Here is a 26,534-nt window from a genome sequence, read left to right as displayed (position 1 = left end):
AATAAATAAATAAATAAATAAATAAATAAATAAATAAATAAATAAATAAATAAAATCTTAAATATTCTCAAAAGCTTTAAAATAAAGCTTTATCTGTGTTGCAGAGAAATCTAATAGTTTTTTTTTTCTAATTTTCTGGAGTACCAAGGTTGTTTCAAAGATAGGCTTTAAAGAAATATCACTGCAATTCACTAATGAATGATCTTGTATAAGTTTTTAAACTTTCTAAGGCTTGTGTCACTCATTTTTAAGTGGGGGCACTAATAAGATGTTTGTTTTGAAGAATATAGGAAATAATGTACGTAAAGTACTTAGCACAGTGCCTGGCCTGTATGTGATACTCAATAATTTGTGTCACTATTACTACTAAAGTGCAGACAATGGTCCTAAGAGACTGCTACCTGAGAAAGCCCTGCTTACTAGGCTGACCCTTGACTGGCATCTGGGAACTTGGACTTTGAGGGGGTCCTACCATTCCCAGCACTGATAAAAGAGCTCATTGTGCCTAAGCTGTTTGTACAAACAATATGGTTTATGCTGAACACCTATTTTCCTTCTGGAGTCCGGAATTTTGGTACATGATAGAGAGAAGGTGCCTATGTGACCAGTCTCCAACAAAAACCTTGGGTGCTGAGCCTCTAATGTGCTTCCCTGGTAGACAACATTTCATAATTGTCACAATTGAATGCTAGAAGAATTTTGCACACCTTTTGAAGATTCCACTGAGAAAAGGCTCTTGCAAGCTTGCCTCGTTTCCTATAGAAATTTGCCCATGTGCCTCTTCCCTTTGCCAGTTTAGTTCTGTCTCCTTCCATAGTCACAAATCATAGCCATAAAGACAACTATAAGCCAAGTACTCTGAATTCTCCTAGTGAATTACCAAACTTGGGGACAGCCTTGAGGATCAAAACCAGTTTCCCTACTCCTCAACTTGATAAACTATTCTCCAGTTTCCATACTGGAGCAGTTATTACAGACAACAAATGAACCAAATTAGTAGTACCAAAGTCCAATTATAAAAAGTTCCTGGGATGCCTGGGTGGCTCACTTGGTTAAGCGTCTGCCTTCGGCTCAGGTCATGATCCCAGGACCCTGGCCCAGGATCCCAGGAGCCTGCTTCTCCCTCCCCCTCTGCCTGCTTGTGCTCTCTTTCTCTCTTTGTCAAATAAATAAATACAATCTTTAAAAAAAATAAAATAAAATAAAAAATAAATTAAAAAGTTCCTGGTTTCTTAGCTAATGATAACTGTAGATTTACATACTACTTGAATTTTTTTATTCCAAATCTCACCATGTAGAAATCTCTCCATTCCTTGTTTTCTCACCATTATTTAACAGACTCTTTTCCTAATTAAGCTCCAGCCCTGCTCTTCCCTGAATTCCATCTCAATTCCACACGGAGCTTCGCCTGGCATGGCAGGGGGTCTAACCCACGTGTCATTTAGTTCCCCGACCAGAGAACAAGATCACTTACCAACCGCGCCCCCCCCCACCCCGGTCCTATGTTCTGTTTATTATTCTGAGTAAGATCAAACGACATCAATGCTAAGAAGATCTCATATCAGCTCATTAGAATATGCAGAAACATGAGCTAATTGAGGGCAGTAAGAGCAAGGAGGACAAATGAAAGAATGGCCCACAGCAGAAACTGAAACACAACTTTGCCAATACCAGACTTGGAAGAAACAGCTTGACTGAATTTCTCATCATCTAAAACAGAATTCCTTTGCATACTTTAAAAAAGCACAATAAACTGTATTTAATAGAAGAAACGCTTGTTGCCATCATGTTGAAGGAGCTGGGGTTCAGAGAACCAGAGGAGGATGGATGTCTGAGTCACATTATGATTAACTGAGAGTTTTAATAAAGCATTAATGGCACTTAATTGCCATGAAGACACTAGGAATCATAGTGACTAGATAAATCAATAGCCTACCCACTGTTTTTTTAAAAAACAGAACTATGAACAACTAAAATAAATATCTCTAGGCTATTTATCCTAACCCGAGTGCCCCCCATGGTTTTTCTAATCCACATCAAGTCCTACATTTTTAACAAAATAATTATATTTGAGATTTATTTATTTATTTATTAGAGAGAGAGAGCATGAGAGGGAGCAAGGGCAGAGGGAGAAGCAGACTCCCCGCTGAGCAGGGAGCCCGATGTGGGACTCGATCCCGGGACTCCAGGATCATGACGTGAGCCGAAGGCAGTCGCTTAACCAACTGAGCCACCCAGGCGCCCAAAATAATTATATTTGAAATGCCTATTGATTCTTATGAGTTACCCACATCACAGCTCTTTTTGAATCAGAGCTTCTAGGGCTGGGGAGATGGAAACTGGAATGTTCATCTGTGGAAAACTGAGAACGGAGCATATTAACTCAAACAGGGAGGAAACACGACAATGGGGTGCTCCTAGGCTTACCTAGAACCAGGCGGAGTATTGTTAGGCAGGAACTCAGCCCAGTATGGTCAGACTTTTTTTTTTTTTTTTTTAATGTTATGTTAGTCACCATACAATACATCATTGGTTTTTGATGTGGTGATCCACGATCCATTGTTTTCGTATAACACCCAGCGCTCCATGCAGTACGTGCCCTCCTTAATACCCATCACTAGACTTTTATTTTTACAAAAATTCAGATTCTTATCTTAAAATTCCTAACTTTTTACTATGGACAACAATTTATTTTTAACTGTGAGAGGCAAACAAATCTGCAACCACGTTTCAAGCTGGAAGCCCTAAATATGTTAGTGAAGGTCTGTCCCTAAGAAAAAGAATCCGGGGGGGATCATTGCAGGAGTGGGAGTGAAAGCAGGATGAGGCTCACTGGGCCAATCAGCAGCCAGAAAGAAGGTGGACCCTGATGCTAAGTGTCAGAAGTTGGGTATTTATGTGTTGTGACAACCTCCTCCTTCTGTCCTTTGTGGTTCTCATAGTGACTGAGGCTGCTCTCAGGCAAGACAGTGGGCCAGGTTCTAAAATAAAAAGGGGTCCCACTGTTCTCTTTATTCCACTTAATCTGAAACAAGTAGGGCACTTTAAACCTTGTATATTTACCATCTTCAAAGTGACCTAACAATTGCAATATGTTTCAATTTTATCAGTCCATATTTCTAAGTAGATAATACAGGTTTCTGAGGCTTTTTTTGGTTAAGAAACTACCATGTTTTATCACTTTCATGGTTATATTTCTCTTCTTTTCCTAGACTTACTAGATTTAATTCAAATATAACAATTACCATACAGCAAAAATGTATTGTTTTCCTAAAATCTATTTTAGATTTTAAAATAATTCATATTTCTGGTCTTACCTGAAACCCTTTTGGAACTCTGAATTTTTCAGATTTAATAAATGAAATATAGCACATATACCATATATATATATATATATATATATATACTCCCAGCAGGGACCAGGACAGCCCCACATAAATAAGCACATTAATATTTCTGCACACATACACATGCCCCCCGCAAAAAAAGTCACAGTGACTAGGATAAATTAAGACCAAAAACAGCTTCATCTCAGGCCAAGTTTTACAACTAAAAGAGTTTTTCCAGTTTGGGTCTTCAGCATTTCAGGGATTTAGGAAGGTGGATAAAGGACTTTAGTCCTAAATTACATGAACCTGCAGAATTCTGTAAGTCGCAGTGACAAGCCACAACAGAAATTAACAGAGTTAAGGACAACCAGAAAGAATCAATGATGCCATTCTCTCTGAATTGGGGGTAACAAAAACACAGAGAAATCAGTGGGAGTAAAAAAACAAAAACAAGACAAACAACCAAAAAAAGTAAATCAATTTCTGAGGAAGGCACTCCAGGTAAAAAAGCAGAATTAAATAAAACCAAACAATAAGATCACCAAAAATCCCACTGTAACCAACTAGACAATAGCATGTGGTCAACAAGGGGCAACACACTCTCCAGTCATTCCCTGGAATCTGAGAGTATTTCTAGTAAGGAGGAGCATGGCTGGACCTGCAGGACGAGATGCTGCATTCCCAAGATGTTAGGAGGAAACAAGGTTGGCCAGAGGCAACTCTCCATTCACACAGCTCATCCAGTGGGAAAACCAGAGGCTAAAACCACTGAAAAGCCAGCAGCTGGCTGACAACACGCCCTCACCATGCCCCACACTCACTGACAAGGTTGTTGGAAGCCACTACTCCCTGCCCCCATAAAAGGCACTCTGCAGTAACTGCTTGTCACAAGAAACGTTGAACAGTTCTGCTTTAGGTCAACATCAGTAATGTGCTTGATCCACCAAATCACTAACCAGTTTTAAATAATTTCCACATAATGATGAAGAACTATTCATATAAAGCAATGGACACAGACACAGTGTATATGAACAGATTAATTCAGTAGGCTGATATAAAATGTATACTCACATATAATACACCATAATCAAGAGACTTGTGAATAATTTCTCACCATATTCTAAGCTTTATTGTTCAGATCCAAATGATAACAAATTATTACCTTAACTTCATTTGCCTCAAGTTTATTCCATAAGATCAGGGTGGGGCGGTGCAGAGGGGGAACAATATTGTAAAATATTATCAACAGACAAAGCAGCAAAGTAAATTTTTATTGTCTCCTACCTCTGCTCGACCCTCATAGTAGGTTAACACGGACTTTGTTAGCACAAAAAGTCTCTCTTTGTAGTTTAACGGTGATGTCTTCTTTTTCTGCTGTGACCTTTTAATAAGAATCTCTTCTAGAATAGTGTTAAAATTCATCTCGGTCTTCTGATCACTCTGTCTCCTGCCATTGAAGATCCTGGTATTCTAAAGTGAGAAAAAAAACAGTTGAAATAAAATGTGACATCTTAATTTTCCAAAGATGTTCTCATTCCAAATTACCAAAGTGGACTTTACCCTCTCTACAGCTGGAACTAGTGAATATTAGTCTATGCACCTGGACTGAAACTGCCCAGGGCACAAAAGCTCAACCTCTCTTCATCCCCAGGCTCATCCTGTTCCTCCAGGACCCAGCACTTCACAAGAAAATCTAATCAAGGTTTGCCATGATGATGAGTCACTCCTTTGTACCTCCCCCAGCATCCCTTAGGTTTCTGGCACATTCTTCTGCTATCTAATTGCAGGGAAACAAATATCTCAGATGAAAAAGCACATTTCATCACCTGCACGGCTGATTTAGGCTGGTATTTAAATTGCCTTGGGAGCCTGGTACACAAAATGGATGAGCACATGGACCCGGTGGACTTGTGAACAAAATGAATTACCACAGTGGTGGGTATGAGTCAATCTCCAGCTCTGATAAGTATGTAATCTTGATCAAACATCCTAGTTACCACAGCCATGAGGATGTTCTCCAATGTCTACACCATGCTCCATAGTTCTCTTTCCTATGGTTCCTGTCACAACCACAAGAGAAAAGGAAATCCACCTGGTCACAACTAACCTACTCAGGGAAGAACCATCTGGACAAGGTCCTCAGCCCTGTATTTGGATCCCCCACACCTGGACTAAGCCTTCCAAAATTCAACAAAATTTAACTATCTGAAAACCCAAAACTACTCAGGAAATACATTAAGATTCTTATTGGATAGAAACTGAATTGACAATAGCCTTTTCTTCCCTTCCCTTCACCATACATTTACAGTCATTGTACATCAAACCATAGAGGTAATGGAAGTCACGTGAAGAATATAAGAGGTTACCTGAAAGCAGAGCCAGAGCCTTGACACTGAGTTAGCCACTAGGAATTCTACCATTTTCATACCCAACCTGATGCCTTGGAAGAACCTCTGCAACTCCCTATTACTAATCTGTCATATCCAGTCAGGACCCCCACTTCTGTAAGGTTACTTTACAACAGTTTAACCTCTGGTATGTAAATTCCTTCATTTACAAAATATGGAGATAAATAACCCCAAGGTTATTGTGAGGTTTAATGAGATGTGGGAAAGAACTTGCTTATTATGAAAACTCTTTATAAGTGTTTACTATCGTTATTTTTTTTTTTTAACTCCACTGCCTTTTTCCTAGCTCAAAGCCTTATAATCTGGACCATGGTAGCAGCTCTCCAACTGGTCTTTCTTTCCCCAGGCTCTTGCCTCATTTTGTTCAAACAACATTCCCCTCATTCCCACTGAATCAATCTTCAAAGACACCACCTTGCATCACGCTATTTCATTCACCAGAAATCCTCAATGCCTCCTCAAAAGCCTTCCTACCACCTGCAGGATAAAGTCAAAATTCCCATATTAACACCAGACAATCACAATCTGGCTAAAACCTATCATCCAATCTTTCCTTCCACTGCTCTTCAAATAGTCCATACCCAGTCAAAATAGTTGGTATGAAAAGTCCACCAGCTCAAAACTTACTTCCTTGATGAAGCCTTTCCTGATGACTCCAATTAATTAAATGCCTTCCAATTCATGCACCCATGATCTCTGTATCACTCATCATAGAGCACATCATAGTCTTCCATGTCCTACAGCAATTAATGTACAGTTTTTAACTTTCACCTAGATTTAAAGCTCCTAAAGAAAAGTTCTCAACCTTAGTTGCACATTAAAATCACCTAGGGAGGGGCGCCTGGGTGGCACAGTCAGTTGAGCATCTGACTCTGGGATTTGGCTCAGGTCAGATCTCAGGGTCGTGAGATCGATCCCTGCAACCAGCTCCATGCTCAGCACAGAGTTTGCTTAAGACTCTCTCCCTAGGGGCTTCTGGGTGGCTCAGTTGGCTAAGCGTCTGCCTTCGGCTCGGGTCATGATCTCAGGGTCCTAGGATGGAGCCCTTCATCAGGCTCCCTGCTCATCAGGGGAGTCTGCTTCTCCCTCTCCCTCTCCCTCTGCCCCTGCTTGAGTGCTCTCTCTCTCTCAAATAAATAAATAAAATCTTTTTTAAAAATTAGAAAAAAAGACTCTTTCTCCCTTAATAAAAATCAAAACCACAATGAGATACCACCTCACACCAGTCAGAATGGATAAAATTAACAAGTCAGGAAATGACATGTTGGCGAGAATGCGAAGAAAGGGGAACCCTCCTACACTGTTGATGGGAATGCAAGCTGGTGCAGCCACTCTGGAAAACAGTATGGAGGTTCCTCAAAAAGCTGAAAATAGTGCTATCCTATGACCCAGCAATTGCACTACTGGGTATTTACCCCAAAGATACAAACATAGTGATCCGAAGGGGCACCTGCACCCCAATGTTTATAGCAGCAATGTCCACAATAGCCGAACTATGGAAAGAGCCCAGATGTCCATCAACAGATGAATGTACAAAGAAGATGTGGTATATATATACAATGGAATACTACTCAGCCATCAAAAAAATGAAATCTTGCCATTTGCAACAACATGGATGGAACTAGAAGGTACTATGCTAAGCAAAATAAGTCAATCAGAGAAAGACAATTATCATATGATCTCACTCATATGTGGAATTTAAGAAACAAAACCAAGGATCATAAGGGAAGAGAGGAAAAAATAAAACAAGATGAAATCATAGAGGGGGACAAACCATAAGAAACTTTTAATCATAGGAAACAAACTGAGGGTTACCGGAGGGGAGCAGGGTTGGGGGATGGGGGAACTGAGTGATGGACATAAAGGAGGGGGCACATGATGTAATGAGCACTGGGTACTATATAAGACTAATGAATCACTGAACTCTACCTCTGAAACTAATATTATATGTTAATTAATTGAATTTAAATTAAAAATAGATTAAAGGAACAGACTAGAGTCCAAAAATAGACCCACACATATATATGGACAAAAGAGTATATGCCATATGATTCCATTTATATAAAGTCTAAGAACAGGCAAAAACTAATCTGTGATAATAGAAATTGGAAGAATGGTTGCCTATGTGGGGGTGGGGAGCGGGGTAGAGGTGGACTGGGCAGAAGCATGAGGGAATTTTCTACGTCTCAACTGGGGCAGAGATTACTTGAATGTGTATAAATGTATTAAAACTCCTTGAATTAAAAAAAAAAAACTCTCTCTCCCTTTTCCTCTGCCCCTCCCCTGCTCGTGCATGCACACTCTCTCCCCCTCAAATAAACAAATAAATCATTAATTAATTAATTAATTAATTTTAAAAATCACCTAGGGGTATGTTTTGCAATGTCCAGGCAGACATTTTTTTTTTTTTTAAAGATTTTATTTATTTATTTGAGAGAGAGAGAATGAGAGACAGAGAGCATGAGAGGGAGGAGGGTCAGAGGGAGAAGCAGACTCCCTGCCGAGCAGGGAGCCCGATGCGGGACTCGATCCCGGGACTCCAGGATCATGACCTGAGCCGAAGGCAGTCGCTTAACCAACTGAGCCACCCAGGCGCCCCTAGGCAGACATTTTTCTTCAGTTGGTCTGGGGCGGGGCCCAGGGTATCATGACTTAATGTGCAGGTAGATTTGAGAGCCGTCATCTTAAAGGAAGAGGTTGGACTCTCAAAGTAACTACGGCACTCTTGGTATTCATGGCAGCCTCTCAGTAAGCAACTGGAGAACGGACCCAGTGAAGCCTTCAGTTTTTCTAGGTTAAGAAGTCAGGGGATGGGCACCTGGGTGGCTCAGTTGGTTGGGCAACTGCCTTCAGCTCAGGTCATGATCCTGAAGTCCCGGGATCAAGTCCCACATCGGGCTCCCTGCTTAGTGGGGGGTCTGCTTCTCCCTCTGACCCTCTTCCCTCTAGTGCTCTCTCTCATTCTCTCTCTCTCTCTCTAATAAATAAAATCTTAAAAAAAAAAAAGAAGTCAGGGGAAAGCTCTTGTTCCTTTTGCATCTCAGTTGGTCCTGGTTATTCTAAATTAAAATTTTAGTACTTTTTTTTTTCTTCTGAGAAACTGGTTGACGGGTAAATAGCACTTCAGAAATCATCTTTTCATCTTTGTGCAACACATTTTCAATGCAGGGTGAAAACGACAACTTAAAGAATGGATTGTAAGGGAAAAAGCAAGCTAGGCCCTGGAAAACAGGCCATATGCAAATGTGTAGTTCCCAGGCCAGTGAGTAACACCATAGTTTCCAAAATAGAAGGCAGATTTTTGGAAGGTGGAAATGAGGTGTGGCTCAGCTGCAGTTTTAGAAGCAAAAGGTCTCAACATCCAGGGGCAGGAGAAAATACATCATGTTAAATGCATTGAAAAAAATATTCCCTTATCTGATTTATAGGAGATTTTAAATAGTCTTACCAAGAGCATACCAGTTGAGTTGAAATAAGTGTTAGACATCATCTATTTCACTCATTTTACAAATTAAGAAGCTGGGGTTTAGAAAAGTTTAGCGACTTGCCCAAAGTCACCCAAGCCAAGACTAGAAGAAAAGTCTCCTGGTTCCAAGTGAAGGGCTCGCTCCACCATTCCGTACTATACAATTAAAACCTCACTGTTGTTTTAATAATTCATTGCTTAATGGGAAATCCTGGCCAAAGAAAACTATTAAGGTGCACAGAGATAAAAACAAAGGAAAATTCTCCTCATGTAGACTTCCAGCTGAAGACAGAGTGTTGCGTGTACACAGTTGCATTAGCTCCCTCCTGAAATCCCAATAAATCATCCTTTGTTTTTGCTGTTATCATCATTAAGGAATTAACTCTCATGGAAATAGAAAAAAGGACAGGAGATATCAACAAAATTTGGGAAACTGAAAAGCAAATAAACATGTGGTAGTTCCAGCTGGGAGGAAGCCTGGAAACCCAACTTACGCTGCAAAGCCTCCAAATAACTCAAGAATCAGCAGAACTTGGTATGTCTATAAATGGTGGTGAAGAAAACTTAAAAGGATTGTTTGCAGGTCTGTATAAGAAACAGGGTCCCTCACCCCCTCTCCCATACCATATAGCCAAGTGACTAATCCTCCCCAATCCTAGGAGAAAACTGGAGGTTTATAAAACTGAAGGTCTCTATACTGGGAGAAACTACAAACTGTTGAGGCTAGGGGTACCATCCTGCAAAGGAGGACTTAAGTGAACCTATACAAGCATATATACTCAATGTTGAGACCACTCAGCTCTCTTCTCCCACTTGTGACTCCATAATACTGGATAAGGACCAGACTAAAGAGTAAAGACCTACAGATAACAGACCCAGGAGAGCTCCCATGGCCCAGAAATGGCCCAGCCAGATTACCTATAGGAAAGCCCATAGGCAGTAAGTTCTACCCACAGCACAAAGCTTCCAATGGACTTTTAGAGCCCAATTCATGAATGAGAGAAAGCCAAGAGTCATCACGAAGAATGATTAGTAAAGATTCTAATATGAATTGAGGTCAAACAACAAATAGGGGAAAAAACAACTTGGAGGAAACAAAGACTCTGCAGAGAAAAGAAAATGCTTTTAAAAAAAAAAAGTAATAAAATCAGAGTTAAGGGAAGATACTGTGTGCATGAAATGAGGTCAGGATATAGCCAGAATAAAGAATAGAGAACCAAAAAAGAGGAGCATTGCTAAAAAAAAAAAAAAAAAAAAAAAAAATAAGATAGAAGAAATGAAAAGCTCAACAGAAAAGGTAGAGTATAAAGTTGAGAAAATCTCTCAGGAAATAAAACAAAAAAGCCAAAAAAATTAAAAATTGGAGAGGGAATATAATAAAATTAGAGGACCCATCCAGAAAGTTCAGCATCTGAAAAAAAAAAAAAGGAGTTCCAGAAGTTGAAAGCAAAGAAAACAGTGAGAAACTAATCAGAGAAGAAATTTAGGAAAATTTCCCCACATGGAGGGTTATCTTCATTTTGAAATAGAACCAAATCAAGGCACAACTCATAAAATTTCAAAATCATGGAGACAAACAGAAGATTCAACAAGCCTACACATAGGTTTCAAGGAAAGGCTCACATTTCAGATGGCACTTATCAAGGCAATACTGGAAGCTGGAAGATAATGGAGAAAAATTCCAAAAAATTTTGATTTCTAACCTAAAATTCTATGCTTAGCCAAACTACCAATGCAGTAATAGAAGAAAGACACTTTCCAAACATACAAGGCTTTAAAAATTTTCTCTCTGCTTTACCCTTCTTAAAAAGCTACTTGAGAGAGGCGCCTGGGTGCCTCAGATGGTTAAGCGTCTGCCTTCGGCTCAGGTCATGATCCCAGGGTCCTGGGATGGAGCCCCTCAGGGAGCCCACGTCTCCCTCTCCCTCTGCCTGCTGCTTTCCCTGCTTGTACACTCTCTCTCTGTCAAAAATAAATAAAATCTTAAAAAAAAAAAAGCTACTTGAGAATGTAGTCTACCAAAATAAAAAGTAAACCACAAAATACATGGAATCCAGGAAACAAGGGTTCCAACACAAAAGAGAGGTAAGGAGTATCTCCTGGGTGATGGTGAAGGGAAATCCTAAGATGATATTGAGCTGCAGGCCAACCGAGCAATTAGGCCACACTAGATCGAGTTAGAAGGTTCTTGGAAAAAATTCTTCCAGGATATGAACCTGAAGGCATTGGGAGAAGATTTATAATGAATTAGTAAAACTCAGCCAACTTAAAAAAGTAAATCAATGAATTCCAATAAAAGCAAAAAAGTGTGCAGAAAAGGAAAAATAATCACAGCATGCTCGAGAGTTCATAATAATGTAAATAATAAATAATATTATTATTACTGACATAAATATATTGGGGAGTAAGTGAGTGCAGTAAATGTGTTTGTGTGTGGGTGGGAGAGTAACCATGAAAGAGAGCTGTATCCTCCATGGTACTAGCAGGAAGCTAATAGATCATACCTCAAACAGAAAAAGCAAGAAGTGGCAATATAAGTATGTTACTTAAGAGACTGACGGTACAAAAATACTTTAAAATAATAAAAGGGGTTGCCTCTTAGAAACAGAATGATTGGAAGATCAGTGTAGAGGAATGTGTTCTCTACTCTCCTCCCTTAAAAAATGCTATGAAAACCAGAGGAAAATAATTCCATTGTTCAATGAACAAAATGATGGTCTTTAATTCCAAACTCCAAACTGTGAAACACATATTCGTGAAATACTATGAAAAGTGGACCAAAATAGAGAAGGCAGCTAAGTAGATTTCCCTAAAAATAAACATCATTGTCCTAAAAGGTCAATCCAATGACCTTTTGATAAGATCAGTGAAATCCAGAGAGATAAGCAGACCCTGGGAGAATCAGGAAGTATCCCCATTGAATTCCTATTTATACAGAAAAATAATAAAAATTATTATAATCACCATTATCAAGCTTTTACTATTTTGCTGTGTTAGCACTGTTGTAAGCACTAAGCACTTTCAATGTATTAAGTGATTTAATTCTCTCAACAGACCTTCTCAAGTAGGTACTATTACTATTTGTATTTTACAAGTCACATCAGAAGAATATCACATCTTATTCTTCTGCCTCTAAAACAAGGCAGTCTAACCCCAGAGCCTACACTACTAACCACTACACTACATGGCCTCTTTCACCGAAGGAAAGAGAGAACCGAAGGAAAAAGCATAATAAGTCACTTCCAGCCTCCTAGTTTAGGGAGATTGCTAAAAGCAAATTACTTCAATAGAAATAATTGATGACTTCCAAGACATCATTAAGAGAAAGGCACACCAACCTCTCAATACCAGAAACTGAAGGGAGATGTTCTGAGTGAAGGAAATAATAGGTTTGATATTCTAAATTAGAAAACAAAGATGAAACAAAATTTCAAAGTTCCCCAGCTTACTCTCCCAGCCATTCTCCACAAGAAAAAGAGCTGATCCATTCAGAATCACAAAGGAACCAATTCTGGGTTACAAATAACTTCTTAAATACAGGGCAGAGCTACAACATAAGGCCATTTATCTGTCCCATTGGAGATGAACACAAGAACACTATTCTCTTTACCCTGGCTGCTAACTATTAAAAGTTTGGAAAACTTAACAAACAATTCTAAAATTTCTATGGAGCCATGAAAGACCTCAAATAGCCAAAGCAATAAGAAGAACAAAACTGGAGGCATCACATGCCTTGATTCCAAACTATTTCGCAAAGCTATAGAAATCTAAACAGTATGGTACTGGCATAAAAATAGACACATAGATCACTGGAACAGAATAAAGAGCCCAACAATAAACACACAAATATGCAGGCAGCAACCTCTGTGACCTCAGCCACAGCAACTCTTGCTAGACACGTCTTCAAAGGCAAGGGAAACAAAGGCAAAAACGAACTATTGGGACTTCATCAAGATAAAAAGCTTTTGCACAGCAAAGAAAACAGTCGACAAAACTAAAAGACAACCGACAGAATGGGAGAAGATATTTGCAAATGACATATCAGATAAAGGGCTAGTATCCAAAATCTATAAAGAACTTATCAAACTCAACACCCAAAGAACCAATAATCCAATCAAGAAATAGGCAGAAGACATGAACAGACATTTCTCCAAAGAAGACATACAAACAGCCAACAGACACATGAAAAAATGGTCAACATCACTCAGCATCAGGGAAATACAAATCAAAAGCACAATGAGATACCACCTCACACCAGTCAGAATGGATAAAATTAACAAGTCAGGAAATGACAGATGTTGGTGAGGATGTGGATAAACGGTGGAACCCTCTTACACTGTTTTTGGGAATGCAAGCTGGTGCAGCCACTCTGGAAAACCGTATGGAGATTACTCAAAAAGTTGAAAATAGAGCTACCCTATGATCCAGCAATTGCACTACTGGGTATTTACCCCAAAGATACAAACGCAGTGATCTGAAGGGGCACCTGCACCCCAATGTTTATAGAAGCAATGTCCACAATAGCCAAACTATGGAAAGAGCCCAGATGCCCATTGACAGATGAATGGATAAAGAAGATATGATACACACACACACATACACACACAATGGAATACTACTCAGCCATCAAAAAAAATGAAATCTTGTCATTTGCAACAACATGGATGGAGCTAGAGGGTATTATGCTAAGCAAAATAGGTCAATCAGAGAAAGACAATTGTCATATGATCTCATTCATATATGGAATTTAAGAAACAAAATAGAGGATCATAGGGGAAGAGAGGAAAAAATAAAACAAGACAAAATCAGGGAGGGAGACAAACCATAAGAGACTCTTAATCATAAGAAACAAACTGAGAGTTACTGAAGGAGAGGAGAATGGGGGGATGGGGGAACTGAGTGATGGACATAAAGGAGGGGGCACATGATGTAATGAGCACTGGGTACTATATAAGACTGATGAATCACTGACTTCTGCCTCTGAAACTAATAATACATTATATGTTAATTGAATTTAAATTTTAAAAATCTGTTAAAAACTTACACAAATATGGTCAATTAATTTACAACAAAGAAGCCAAAAATATATACAAAGGGAAAGGACTCTTCAACAAATGGTGTTGGGAAAACTGGACAACCAGATGCAGAAGAATGAAAGTGGACCACTGTCTTACACCATACACAAAAATTAACTCAAAATAGATGAAAGACTTAGATATAAGACCTGAAACCATAAAACTCTTCAGAGAAAACATGGGCCCTGAGCTCCTTGACATAGGTCTTGGTGATGATTTTTGGATACGATACCATGAGCAAAGGCAACAAAAGGAAAAGTAAATAAGCAAGACCACATCAAACTAAAAAGCTTCTGCACAACAAAGGAAACCTTATCAACAAAATGAAAGGGCAACCCACTGAATGGGAGAAAATATTTGCAAATCGTAATTCCAATAAGGGGTTAATATCAAAAATATATATGGAACTCATACAACTCAGTAGAAAAAAATCTGATTAAAAACATGGGCAAATCTGAATAGACATTTTTACAAAGAATACATACAGATAGCCAAGAGGTACGTGAAAAGGTGGTTTCAACATCACTAATCATCAGGAAAATGCAAATCAAAATCACAATGAAATATCACCTCACACCTGTTAGAATGGCTATCATCAAAAAAAAAAAAGAAAGAAAGAAAAAACTAGAAATAACAAGTACTGGCAAGGATGTGGAGAAAAGGAAACCCTTGTGCAGGAATGTGAATTGGTGCAGCCACTATGGAAAACAGAATGGAGGTTCCTCTAAAAATTAAAAACAGAACTACCACATGATCCAGCAATTCCATTTTTGGGTATTTATTTAAAGACAACAAAAACACTAACTCAAGAAGATATCTGCACCCCCATGTTCATTGCAGCAGTATTTATAATAGCTAAGACACCAAAACAACAAGTATTCATCGAATGATTAGGAGATAAAATTGTGGTGTATACATACATATACAAGTGGAATATCACCCAGCCATAAAAAGGAATGAAATCTTGCCATTTGCAACAACATGGATGGACCTCAAGAGCATTATGCTAAGTGAAATAAATCAGAAAGAGAAAGATAAATACCATATGATCTCATTTATATGTAGAATCTTTTTTAAAAAGATTTTATTTATTTATTTGACACAGAGAGAGACAGCGAGAGAGGGAACACAAGCAGGGGGAGTGGGAGAGGGAGAAGAAGGCTTCCCGCCAAGCAGGGAGCCCAATGTGGGGCTTAATCCCAGGACCCTGGGACCATGACCTGAGCCGAAGGCAGATGCTTAACGAATGAGTCACCCAGGCACCGCTTATATATAGAATCTTAAAAAAAAAAAGAAAAAACCCACCCCAAGCTCATAGATACAGAGAACAGATTGGTGGGGGATGGGTGTGGGCAAAATAGGTGAAGCAAATACAAAGTTCCAGTTATAAAATAAATAAGTACTGGGGAGGTCATGTACAGCATGGTGACTACAGTTAATAATACTCTATTACCTAGTTCAAAGTTGCTAAGGGAATAGATCTTAAAAGTTCTCATCAGGAGAAAAAAATACATACAAGTTATATTCTGTGTCAAGTGTTGCAAATCTGGGTACCAGACTAATGGCTTGTAATTTCATGGTCTGATAATTTTAGCCAAAAGACCTTAGAACCTTTTTCATCATGAAAGGTTCTGCCTGAGGAAAAAAAGGTGGTTTTTTTGTGGGGTTTTTTGTTTTTTTTTTAAATAAGAAGGTATTAGGGCTGTCCATCCTAGTCCATACAACTTTTCGTAATATTTTTAATCAAAGGAACAGAGGTACTAACCCAGAAAGATAGAGACAGGTGAAAACAAAAGTGAATATGAGTTACTAAATGATAGGATGGTAAAGAGCACAGTAAACAAGAAACAAACCGCCTAACTATCAGAGGAGGGAAAGGAGGAACTCCTTACAGGAAGGAGAAAAGAGTGACTTAAGGTTGTTGAAATTCTCTTCTTATTAGGTTGAATCATATGAAATTGCCAATATCCAGCAATATTTTATCTACAAAATCATCAGTATCATGTAACTCAATCTAATACCTGCTAATGTCCTAAGATGAGTACAGTATTAACTCCCTTGGTTTCTGAACTTCTACATCAGAACACATTGCCTATTACACATCTCATCACAGGTTTATGATAAAGTTTCTGGTTGTAATTTTGAGAAATCTAGCATGAATAAACATCAGACTGACATTTATCTGAGAAATCAAATGTTCTGCACCTGCCAGCAGTATCTGCAGATTATATTTCAGTTCCAAAGCACCTAAAATATAAGTAGCTATTATATAAGAACAAATGTAACCACGTTCTCTTCTGCAGTGTGTAATCTCAGTGTAAGCCCCAATTCCTTTTGTAAAGGTGGAATTAAGTAGCAGTAATACAAGCAGAAGGAAAAAAAACATGTTAGGATGACTTCAATCAGATAAATAAAGAGTACATTCTAGGCTCCCCATCTAACATCATGAATTGGAGCTATTCCCGGATTAGGCAGCACTTTAGCTCTCAGCAGTAACATTGTAGCCTTCTGTCCTCCTCAACTATTAAAAGAAGGCACTCTGACAACCTGTATGTTCTTAAAATCTTTCAGCTAGCTGACATGTGGTAGACTACAAAGTTTTGAGTACTTGACCTACTGAAGCTGAACCAGTGAGGAATGCAACCATCAAGATATCTAGTAGGGGCGTCTGGGTGGCTCAGTTGGTTAAGCGTGCATCCAACTCTTGATTTCGGCTCAGGTCATCATCTCAAGCTTATGAGATGGAGCCCCCTGTTGGGCTCCGCACTGGACATGGAGCCTGCTTAAGATCCTATCTCTCCCTCACCCTCCCTCACCACCTCCAGCACTCACCCACTCTCTCTCTTAAAAACAAAACAAAAACTAGTAAAGACATAATCACTTAGTATTAACAACATCTAAAAAGAAGATAAGAGGTGGGACGCCTGGGTGGCTCAGTCCATTAAGCATCTGTCTTCGGCTCAGGTCATGATCCCAAGGTCCTGGGATCTAGTCCCACATGGGGCTCTTTGGTCGGTGGAGAGTCTGCTTCTCCCTCTGCCTGCCGCTCCCCCTGCTCGTGCTCTCTCTCTGACAACTAAATAAATAAAATCTTTAAAAGTTTTTTTTTTTAAAGAAAAAACATTTTAAAAAAAGAAGAAGAAGGTAAGAGGAGACTTCATGGGTCAAAGGGCAAAAGTTACAGAGGCCAGCTACTTGCCTCATCTCTCCTGGTAATGTAGCCCCCACCCCAGTCCACTGCCATATGGTGGATGATTAAGGCATTGGACTGGGGCAAGGGAACCAGGAAATAGACTGAGCAGTGCTGCCCTAAGGACAGTTCTTTCTCTTTGTCCATGTAATACAGGTATATGCATTGATTGAACATATACTCTTTAAGACAGGTTTGGGTCTCACAATGCAGGTTCCCTCTGTGGTCTCTGGTTGTGATTGGGGGTGGGAGGTCTCCCCACTGGTAAAAAAGAAGAAAAAAAGAGATAAGAGCAATGAATGGAGAAAGAAGTTTTGAGAAAAAGAATCCATGTGCAATACCTCTAAGCATTGACAAATATAATTCCTATACAGGAGATTCATAGGTAAGTGGTTCTAGAGAGAAGTAAAAGTTGTCAGGACATGAAAATATTCATTCATCAACTGACCATATAGGCCTCAATCAAATATTCCTTCCACATTACTGGGTTCTGCTTCTTTGCTGGTCATTCCCTCTCACTGAATGAGGGAATGCAACAGTCAAAAATATCAAATATTCAAAAGATGAGGGTCTTCAAGAAGTCAATAATGAGAGTGATGTTGGAGAATTGCTTTTATCATACTCAATGCCACTGGCAAATGAGGGCCTTACCATTATAGTTAGCTTGTAAAAACAATAAAATAAAATAACACAATAGAAGTATCAAAACATGATTTACAACTAAAATACTAAGATACACTGTGCAGGGGCACCTGGGTGGCTCAGTCAGTTAAGTGTCTGCCTCCCGCTCACGGCATGATCCCAGGGTCCTGGGATCGAGCCCCACATCCCTGCTCAGCGGGGAGCCTGCTTCTCCCTTTCCTGCTCCCCCTGCCTGTGTGCTCTCTCTCTGTCTCTCCGTCAAATAAATTTTTAAAATCTTAAAAAAAAAAAAATACACTGTGACAGACTGTTTTTTGCTTCCTCCCCGCCTCCTTACCTGCTCCATCCATTCTATCCTTCTTCCTGGACATATGGGCTAGAGATACTTCCCAGCCTTCTCTATAGTTAAGTACGGCCATCTAAGTTAAAGCCAAAGGGATGTGTGCAGAAGTGATATGTGGGCCATCTTCAATTTAAACACAAGCTTCTCTCTCTCCCTCTCTCTCTGTCAAATAAAAAAATAATAAAAAGAAAAAGCACCTAGGTGGCTCAGCTGGTTAAGCGTCTGTCTTCAGCTCAGGTCATGATCCCAGAGTCCTGGGATCAAGCCCTGCATTGGGCTCCTTGCTCAGTGGGGAGCCTGCTTCTCCCTCTCCCGCTCCCCTGCTTGTGCTCTCTCTCTGTCAAATAAATTAAAAAAAAAAAAAATCTTTAAACACAAGCTACTTACCCTGGATTGGGGCATTTTCCACCTTCTTACCAGCCAGAAAGTGCACATAACAAACTCAACTTTCCCTATGCATTCAAGACATCATGCTGGTCCTTGAATGACTTCATGGAGCAGAGCTGCCCCACCAACCCAGACTCACTAACCTACTCTGTAAGGGAGAAATATACTTCTATTTTATTTTAGAAACTACATATAATGGTCTCTCTGTTACAGTGGCTTAACCTTTATTCCACCTAACAGATATACCTTTGTAAAAACTGATAAATCTTTCTAACGCTTTTGGGGGGGAAAAAAAAAGCCCTCCTTAGAACTGTGCTGACATATTCAAATGTAAAGTAAAGGCAGTCAAATTTTTTTACCGTGTATTTTCATCAGATAAATTATCTCAAGGAAGCAACTAATATTTGATTCACACTTTGTTCTAAGAGCTAGCAATTATAATTTAAGTGGTGCCACACATGCTCTCACTTTATTTCTCAGGAAAAATTCTGAATCATAACAGTTTTTTTTTCTTTTACCACTTACTACGCTATGTAAGTGGATTCACATTAAGCGACAATATTCTGGCACTAATCCTCCTCCCCTGAGGCATTTGCTGATATCCAACAAATGTTTCCTTTCTGCTTCTTGTGACTTCAGAGGGAAACAATAACCAGTGGAAACAAGCCATGAATAACAAGCCTCTCCAGCGGGTAGATGATTTCTAGCACCTTTTACTAGGAGAAAACATGAGAATTTTTTAAAAAGTAATTTGGAAGTTATATATAAAATACTCAAATACCAATATGTGTTCCTTAGCTATGGTATTCTAAACTGTTTTTAATACGAAGCAGTCATCTATATCAACATATTCTTTTCTTATTGAATTCAATTTTTTTACAGAGTGAGAAAGTTTCTTTAACAAAAAGTTTCAAGAACAAAAACAGAACGAGATTAAGGAGGACCCAATAGATTTTAAGAATCTTAGGAGACATCTTAGTCAGTTGAAATGTAAGAGATAGGGACACCTGGGTGGCTCAGTCCATTGAGCATCTGCCTTCAGCTCAGGCCATGATCCTAGGGTCCTGGGATAGAGCCCCACATCTGGTTCCTTGTTCGGCGGGGAGCCTGCTTCTCCCTCTCCCTCTGCCTGCCGCTCTCCCTGCTTGTGCTCTCACTCTCTCTCTCTTTCTGACATAAATAAATAAAATCTTTTTTAAAAAAAAAAGAGAAAAAAATGTAAGAGATAACTGTGGCAATGGTGACGTGAAGGTTTGCTGGTAAGATTTATCTGATGATATTAGGATTTGATAATATTAAGATAGTGTTAAGTGGTTTTAGAGTTTTTTGAAGTGTGATAATGGTATTGTGATTGTATTTTTAAGAGTTCTTATCTTTAAGAGATACATACTAAAAATTTTAGAGATAATTAATGTCTGTGATTTGCTTCATAATTGAAGGGGAATACAAGGGTGTGGACAAAATAAAATTGTTCATGAGTTGATAACTATTGAAGCTGAGTGAGACATATGGAGTTCATTATACTATCCTATTTTTGTGTTTGAAATTTTCCACAATAAAACATTTCTAAAATATGCTTAAGGAAATAGCATGGTTTTCCATGTCCCTGTCATCCAACACTTTGCAACTGGTAAAAAAGAGAAGAGAAAAAGGTAAAAAGAGGAAAGAAAGGGAAGGAGGGAAAAAATAAGAACCAAAGCAGACAAACAGAAGTAGAAAAGGGTGGGTGGGCTCTTCTTCCTCGAGGATGTTTTTGCCCCCTCTACCTAGCTCCCCACAAAAGCCCTTCCAATGATTCCTCGAGTCAGCAGAGCCTCATGATAATATAATGTGATACCATTTCTTCTCTGAGAAACCGGAAGACGTGGTCTCCAGCAGGCAAACATAAAACCAGAGTCCACACAACATTTGTCCTTGTTATAACTCCTCTCTCTTCTCTATTTCCTTTCCTTTTCCCTGTTCAAATTTCACGCAAGCAGAAGTGAGCTTTTCAAGTCTACAGTATGGTAAGAGGAGAATCCTGTACAGATTAATGAAGTACCAAGTACAGTGGGCAGTCAAGAGAGTCCACTCAAATTGCAGCCTTTTTATAAAAGAATCATTAGAAAGATCACAACAGTATCACAACTAAAACTACAAAGCACACTAAAGCAAGAAGGCAAATTTTATCAGAGAAGTATTTACCCTTGCTTCTAAGGCTTGTGGGGCTCAGTTAATGGAGAATGTCCAAAGATGAAATGCCAGGTATTATATACCTGATCTCTAAAAGGAAAAAAAATAAACTAATAAAAATGCTAATTTCAAAGAAAACATTTTCATACATCACTTGTAACAAAAATTATAAACTACATTCAAAAAGTATCATGAATATAAGCCATGTACTAATTATTGTTTGAAAAATGTCCAATGACCTTTTGCAGATGTCCCATCTCTAATGAAGCAAATTCAAATTGATAATATACTTTCCTGTTCTTTGCTCTACCCAACATTATCATGATCTGGCCCATTTATGATATGGTAATGCTGTTGTTTTAGAAACAGATGCAAATTCACTGGCACTCCTCCCATTGAGAGTCAAGATCTACATCTCCTCCCCCTGAATCTGAGTGGGCTTTTGACTCCTTTGACTAATATAGGACAGCAGAAAGGATAAAATATGATCTCTGAGGCTGAGCCAGAAAAGGCCAAGTACCTCCTGTCTGGCTCTTTTGGACTTCTTACTCTGGACAGTTCGCCTTGGAACCTTAGCTAGGTTCTGCCCCTCCAGGGGGTCCTGCCACGTGGAGAAGCCACATATGGGTGTTCTAGTGCAGAACTCCCACTGAGCCCAGGCTTCAAATCATCCTAGCCCAGGAGCCAGACAAATGAGTGACAGAACTCTCAGATGATTCCAGCCCCAAGTTGTCTGAGTCATTCCCGGCTTATCAAGTTTTCCAAGAAAAGAGATATTATGGAGTAGACACAAGACATTCCCACTGCAACGTCCAATTCTTAACCTACAGAATCCACCCATGTGATAAAATGGTTGTTGCGTGTCTGTACATTTCAGGTGGTTTGTTACATAGCAACAAATAACTGGGACATATAATATACTATATCATTCTTGACCACCTCATTCTCTCTCATTTCTTTTTTTTTTTTTTTAAAGATTTTATTTATCTATTTGACAGAGAGAGACACAGCGAGAGAGGCAACACAAGCAGGGGGAGTGGGAGAGGGAGAAGGAGGCTTCCCGCTGAGCAGGGAGCCCGATAGGGGGCTGGATCCCAGGACCCTGGGATTATGACCTGAGCCAAAGGCAGACGCTTAACGACTGAGCCACCCAGGCACCGCTCTCATTTCATTCATCTCCAATCTGTAAACCTTCTTCCTTCCCTTAAACGTTTCCTCTTCTTCACTCATCCATCTTTTCACCATTTTCAGTTCACGAACTGATTGTCTTGTGGGGTTTTTTTCAAAGATTTTACTTATTTATTTGAAAGAGAGTGTGTATGTGTATAAGCAGGGGAAGCAGAGGGGCAGAGGGAGAGAGAGAAGCAGACACCCTGCTGAGCAGGGAGCCCCATGCAGGGCTCAATCCTAGGACCCTGGGATCATGATCTAAGCCAAAGGCAGACACTTAACCAACTAAGCCACCCAGGTGCCCCAACAGGTCATGAGCTAATCTGCCCACAGGAACAGTTTCAGACATTCATGTGACCAACCATGCATTCTGACATTTATTGCACAGCCATAATGTATGAGGAACTATGCATTACGAAGATGAACAAGACTGATCTTTGTTCTAGGGAGGCACAGGAACAAGTGACTTAAAAACGAAGAGCCACAATATAGTCTAGTAAAGGCTATAAAAGTGGTATGGGCAAAGTGTTTTAGAACACTAATAGTCCCCAGAAATCGCTACTATGTGATGACTAAAGAGGAAACAATTACCTCTCTTCAAAGTATTGTGGACCGCTTCAATGAACAAATGGCATATGAACAGAATTTTGACAGTTGGCTAGAGATATATCAATACATGAATAAAAGTAGATATTAATGTTCAGCCTTTATATGACTTCCACTATAAAGCATATGAAAATTCTTTTTCTTAAAAGATTTTATTTATTTATTTGACAGAGAGAGACACAGTGAGAGAGGCAACACAAGCAGGGGGAGTGGGAGAGGGAGAAGGAGGCTTCCCGCTGAGCAGGGAGCCTGATGCGGGGCTCGATCCCAGGACCCCGGCCGGGATCATGACCTGAGCCGAAGGCAGATGCTTAATGACTGAGCCACCCAGGCGCCCCTCAGAAAACTTTTTTAAAAATTAAAAACAGCATGTGTTCACTATGTCATTTTCAAGTTTTATAGTGGCTCTCCACCATGAGTTTTAATTTTGAGTATTTTGTTAGTGTAGAAAAGAATTTAAACAGAAAATAGCCTTAGTTATGGAAGAATGATTTTTTTTCTGAGTATAGTTAGAACACAATGTTACATTAATTTTAGGCGTACAACATAGTGATTTCACAAGTCTATACATTATGCTACACAAGAACAGCTAACATCTGTCACTACACTCCACTATTCCAATATCATTGATTATATTCTTACACTATGCCTTTTATTCCTGTGACTTATTCACTCCATAAGTAGAAGCCTATATCTCCCACTCCCCTTCACCCATTTTGCCTAACCTCCCATTTCTCTCCCCTCTGGTAACCATCAGTTTGTTCTCCATATTTGTAGGTCTGATTCACCTTTGCTTGTTTATTCATTTTTTTAAGATTTTATTTTATTTTTTTAAGTAATCTCTACACCCAATACGGGGCTCAAACTCACAACCCCAAGATCAAGAGTCACGTGCTGCACCACTTTCTACTACATTCTCCAGAACAAACAAATTACTTCTCACTCATAAACATCCCCTAACCCTATAAAGATTTTCAAGCAAAATACTTCATTTAGGGTGATACCTGAGCATTAAATCTCAATATCATGTTTTGCCAACAGAGGATCATATATTTCAGTGAGCCTGGAAATTCCATTATTTGGGAAATCATCTTCTATTAAGAAAAAATCGATGCCCAATGTTTTTTCCAGTGCTATATGAAGTTCTGAAAATCAAATTTACTTAAATAAGCAGTAGGTATTTAGAGAGCCCCACAAAACAATTAGTTAACCTATATGTATATATATGTGTATACATGTGTTACATATATATATGTCATTTGTTTCACAGAAATTTCTCAAAAACATATTTCCAAGTTGTTGTTGTTGTTGTTTTCCTCCAAATACTCTTACACAAATCAAGTACAAGAAAATATAATACTTGGCATGCTCTAGCATCCAGTACACTGCATGAAACATAGCACGTATTCAGGACTTAATGATTTCACTTTATTTACGCCTTGATGGTTTTTACCTCAGAAGCCAAACCTCAAAGGTAACGGAAGGATCTACTTCAGACCCTTCACTATTTTTAGTTGCTCTTATTGTCACTGGACAGACTTGAAAGAAAAACCTCATATCAAAAGTATATCCATCTGGTTTTTAAATCAAGAGGATCTGGGGCGCCTGGGTGGCTCAGTCGGTTAAGCATCTGCCTTAGGCTTAGGTCATGATCCTGGAGTCCAGGGATCGAGTCCCGCATCGGGCTCCCTGCTCAGCGGGGAGTCTGCTTCTCCCTCTGCCCCTCCCCCGCTGTGCTCTCACACACGCTCTCTCTTCTCTCACTCTCTCAAATAAATAAATAATCTTTTTAAAAAATCAGCGGGATCTTAGAATCACAAATTATCAAACCATCAACAAGATCCTTTTTCACTCTGAGATGTTTCTGAGAATTAATTCTGCCCCATGCAAGAGGTTCTTTTTTTTGATGGGGCTGACAGTGAGCTTGCACGTCACAGAAGCCCAGGCCAGAGCCTCCTACATCTCTCCTGTGTCAAGTGACAGTGTGTCCACCAAGCTCTCCTGCTCTCATCTCTTTAATGTGACAGGTCTTTGTCCATCCCTACCCTGAATCCCCTGTAAAATATAAGAGTGAGCCTCATGGTATAGAGGAATTTTCTCTGCCCTGAACTGAAAATGCAACTGAGAGCAACCTCACAAACTATGAGGCCCCTGTGATGTCATCTATAAGATTAATGCACTGAAGCTGATATCTCTAACATAGTCAGTAGCCCTAAAATTGTAGTAGCTTGACATCCCAGAAACTCACCTGTTCCCCATATTACTACTGTCTGAAAAACAGAAAATTCGGCCATTTAGAAGGCAGGTCTGTACCATTTAATATATTAAACTATGAAAATTTTAATTTGTCTCCTAAGAGAGCTGGAAAAGACATAAACAATGGTTCTGTCAACATTACCCTAAAGATTTCTTTCCTTTCTTTTTTAAGATTTTATTTATTTGAGAGAGAGAGCAAGAAAGAAAGCAGGAGCAGGGGGAAAGGCAGAAGGAGAGGGAGAAGCAGACTCACCGCCGACGCAGGGCTCAATCCCAGGATCATGACCCAAGCCAAAGGCAGACACCCAACTAACCTAGCTACCCAGGCGCCCCTAAAGATTTCTTTCCCTATGTCACCCTCCATGATCTTACTTTACCAGTTACTTACACTGGAACTCCTGGCTAGGCAGCATGATTTAGTGGAAGGAACCTGAACTTTACAGCCTGACTGACCCGGCTCTTTGCCATTTATTAGCTGTTTAACTTTATTCAAGTTACTTAACTCTTCTGAGACTATTTCCTTTTCTGTAAAATGAGGACAATGGTACCAACCTTGAAGGAGTACCATGAGGCATAAATGAGAAAACGTACATAAAGTTTCCTACACATTGCAGACACTCAGGAAAGAAGCTGGCCCAGTTTGTTGTTGCTTTACCTTTGCTCTGAACTGATACACATTTACACATTGAACAACCGTTAACTAAGAATCTGCCAAGTGCCAGATATGTCCTTAGGCTCTGGGACACAGAATAAAGCATGACACACACCAGTAAGGTGCCCACAGCCTAGGAGAAGGGACAGATATGACAAAGCTAACAACTTCATCACCACGTAGTAAATGCTATAGCATAGATGGATAAAGCTTCAAATCCATCTGGAGATGGGAGATGGCAAGATCATCAGACAAGATGATGTCTGAGTTGGGCTAAAAAGGCTGAGGGAGCTGTCACCCGTGGAAGATGGTGAGGCAAGGGTACATCACAGACCAACGGCTTAGCGTCACGAAATGCAAGGTGAGTTTAGAGGCAAACAGTAAAAACAGCTTCTATTAATTGAAGTATACCCTATTTCAATAATCTTTCCTCTTTCCCACACCCACCCAAATACACACACATACTCTCAAAGGACAGAATGCTATTTTCACTATTAAAAAGAAATAAAACACCAAAATTATTCATTTCCAGCCTTGTGTTTATTTGTTCATTCATTTTTCAATGTTTCTTTATAATCTACTTGGTATCAGGCCCTGTGCCAGGGATACAAGAGTACAACGGAAAACACATGCCCTGCCTTCATGGAGCTATGCTCCAGAGAGGTTTGGACCTGATCCCTTAAAGAGCCTTCCCCTCTTTACTCTCACACAGAGGACAGGGGATGTATTGAATCCAGGTCACCTGATTACAGAAAATGAGGGCCGGGCACTCTAATAATTAGAGATCACTGGCTCCAAACCTCTCAATTGGGAAAAACTAAAGTCCAGAAAAGGTGAC

The 26,534-nt window shown here is 39.5% G+C and overlaps 1 protein-coding gene across 3 annotated transcripts in view; it reads right to left on the bottom strand.

The window, feature by feature from the left end:
- The window catches only part of TEC (tec protein tyrosine kinase), a 137,518-nt gene that overhangs the window by 83,223 nt on the left and 27,761 nt on the right, over positions 1-26,534 (bottom strand). For 2 of the 3 annotated variants that reach the window (XM_035005022.1, XM_035005024.1), the window contains exon 2: positions 4,614-4,799. In XM_035005022.1, coding sequence (XP_034860913.1) covers positions 4,614-4,751 — 138 coding nt within the window. In that variant the 5' untranslated portion in view covers positions 4,752-4,799. Of the gene's footprint in view, positions 1-4,613; positions 4,800-21,024; positions 21,162-26,534 lie in introns of those variants that run through there. The other variant, XM_035005023.1, reaches the window with a different exon arrangement.

The sequence above is a fragment of the Mirounga leonina genome, unplaced genomic scaffold, assembly GCF_011800145.1.
Source record: "Mirounga leonina isolate KUSES-001 unplaced genomic scaffold, KU_Mleo_1.0 Mir_129, whole genome shotgun sequence".
Taxonomy (NCBI): domain Eukaryota; kingdom Metazoa; phylum Chordata; class Mammalia; order Carnivora; family Phocidae; genus Mirounga; species Mirounga leonina.
The sequence above is the reverse complement of the archived record's forward strand: the minus strand, read 5'-3'. Positions and strand labels throughout refer to the sequence as shown.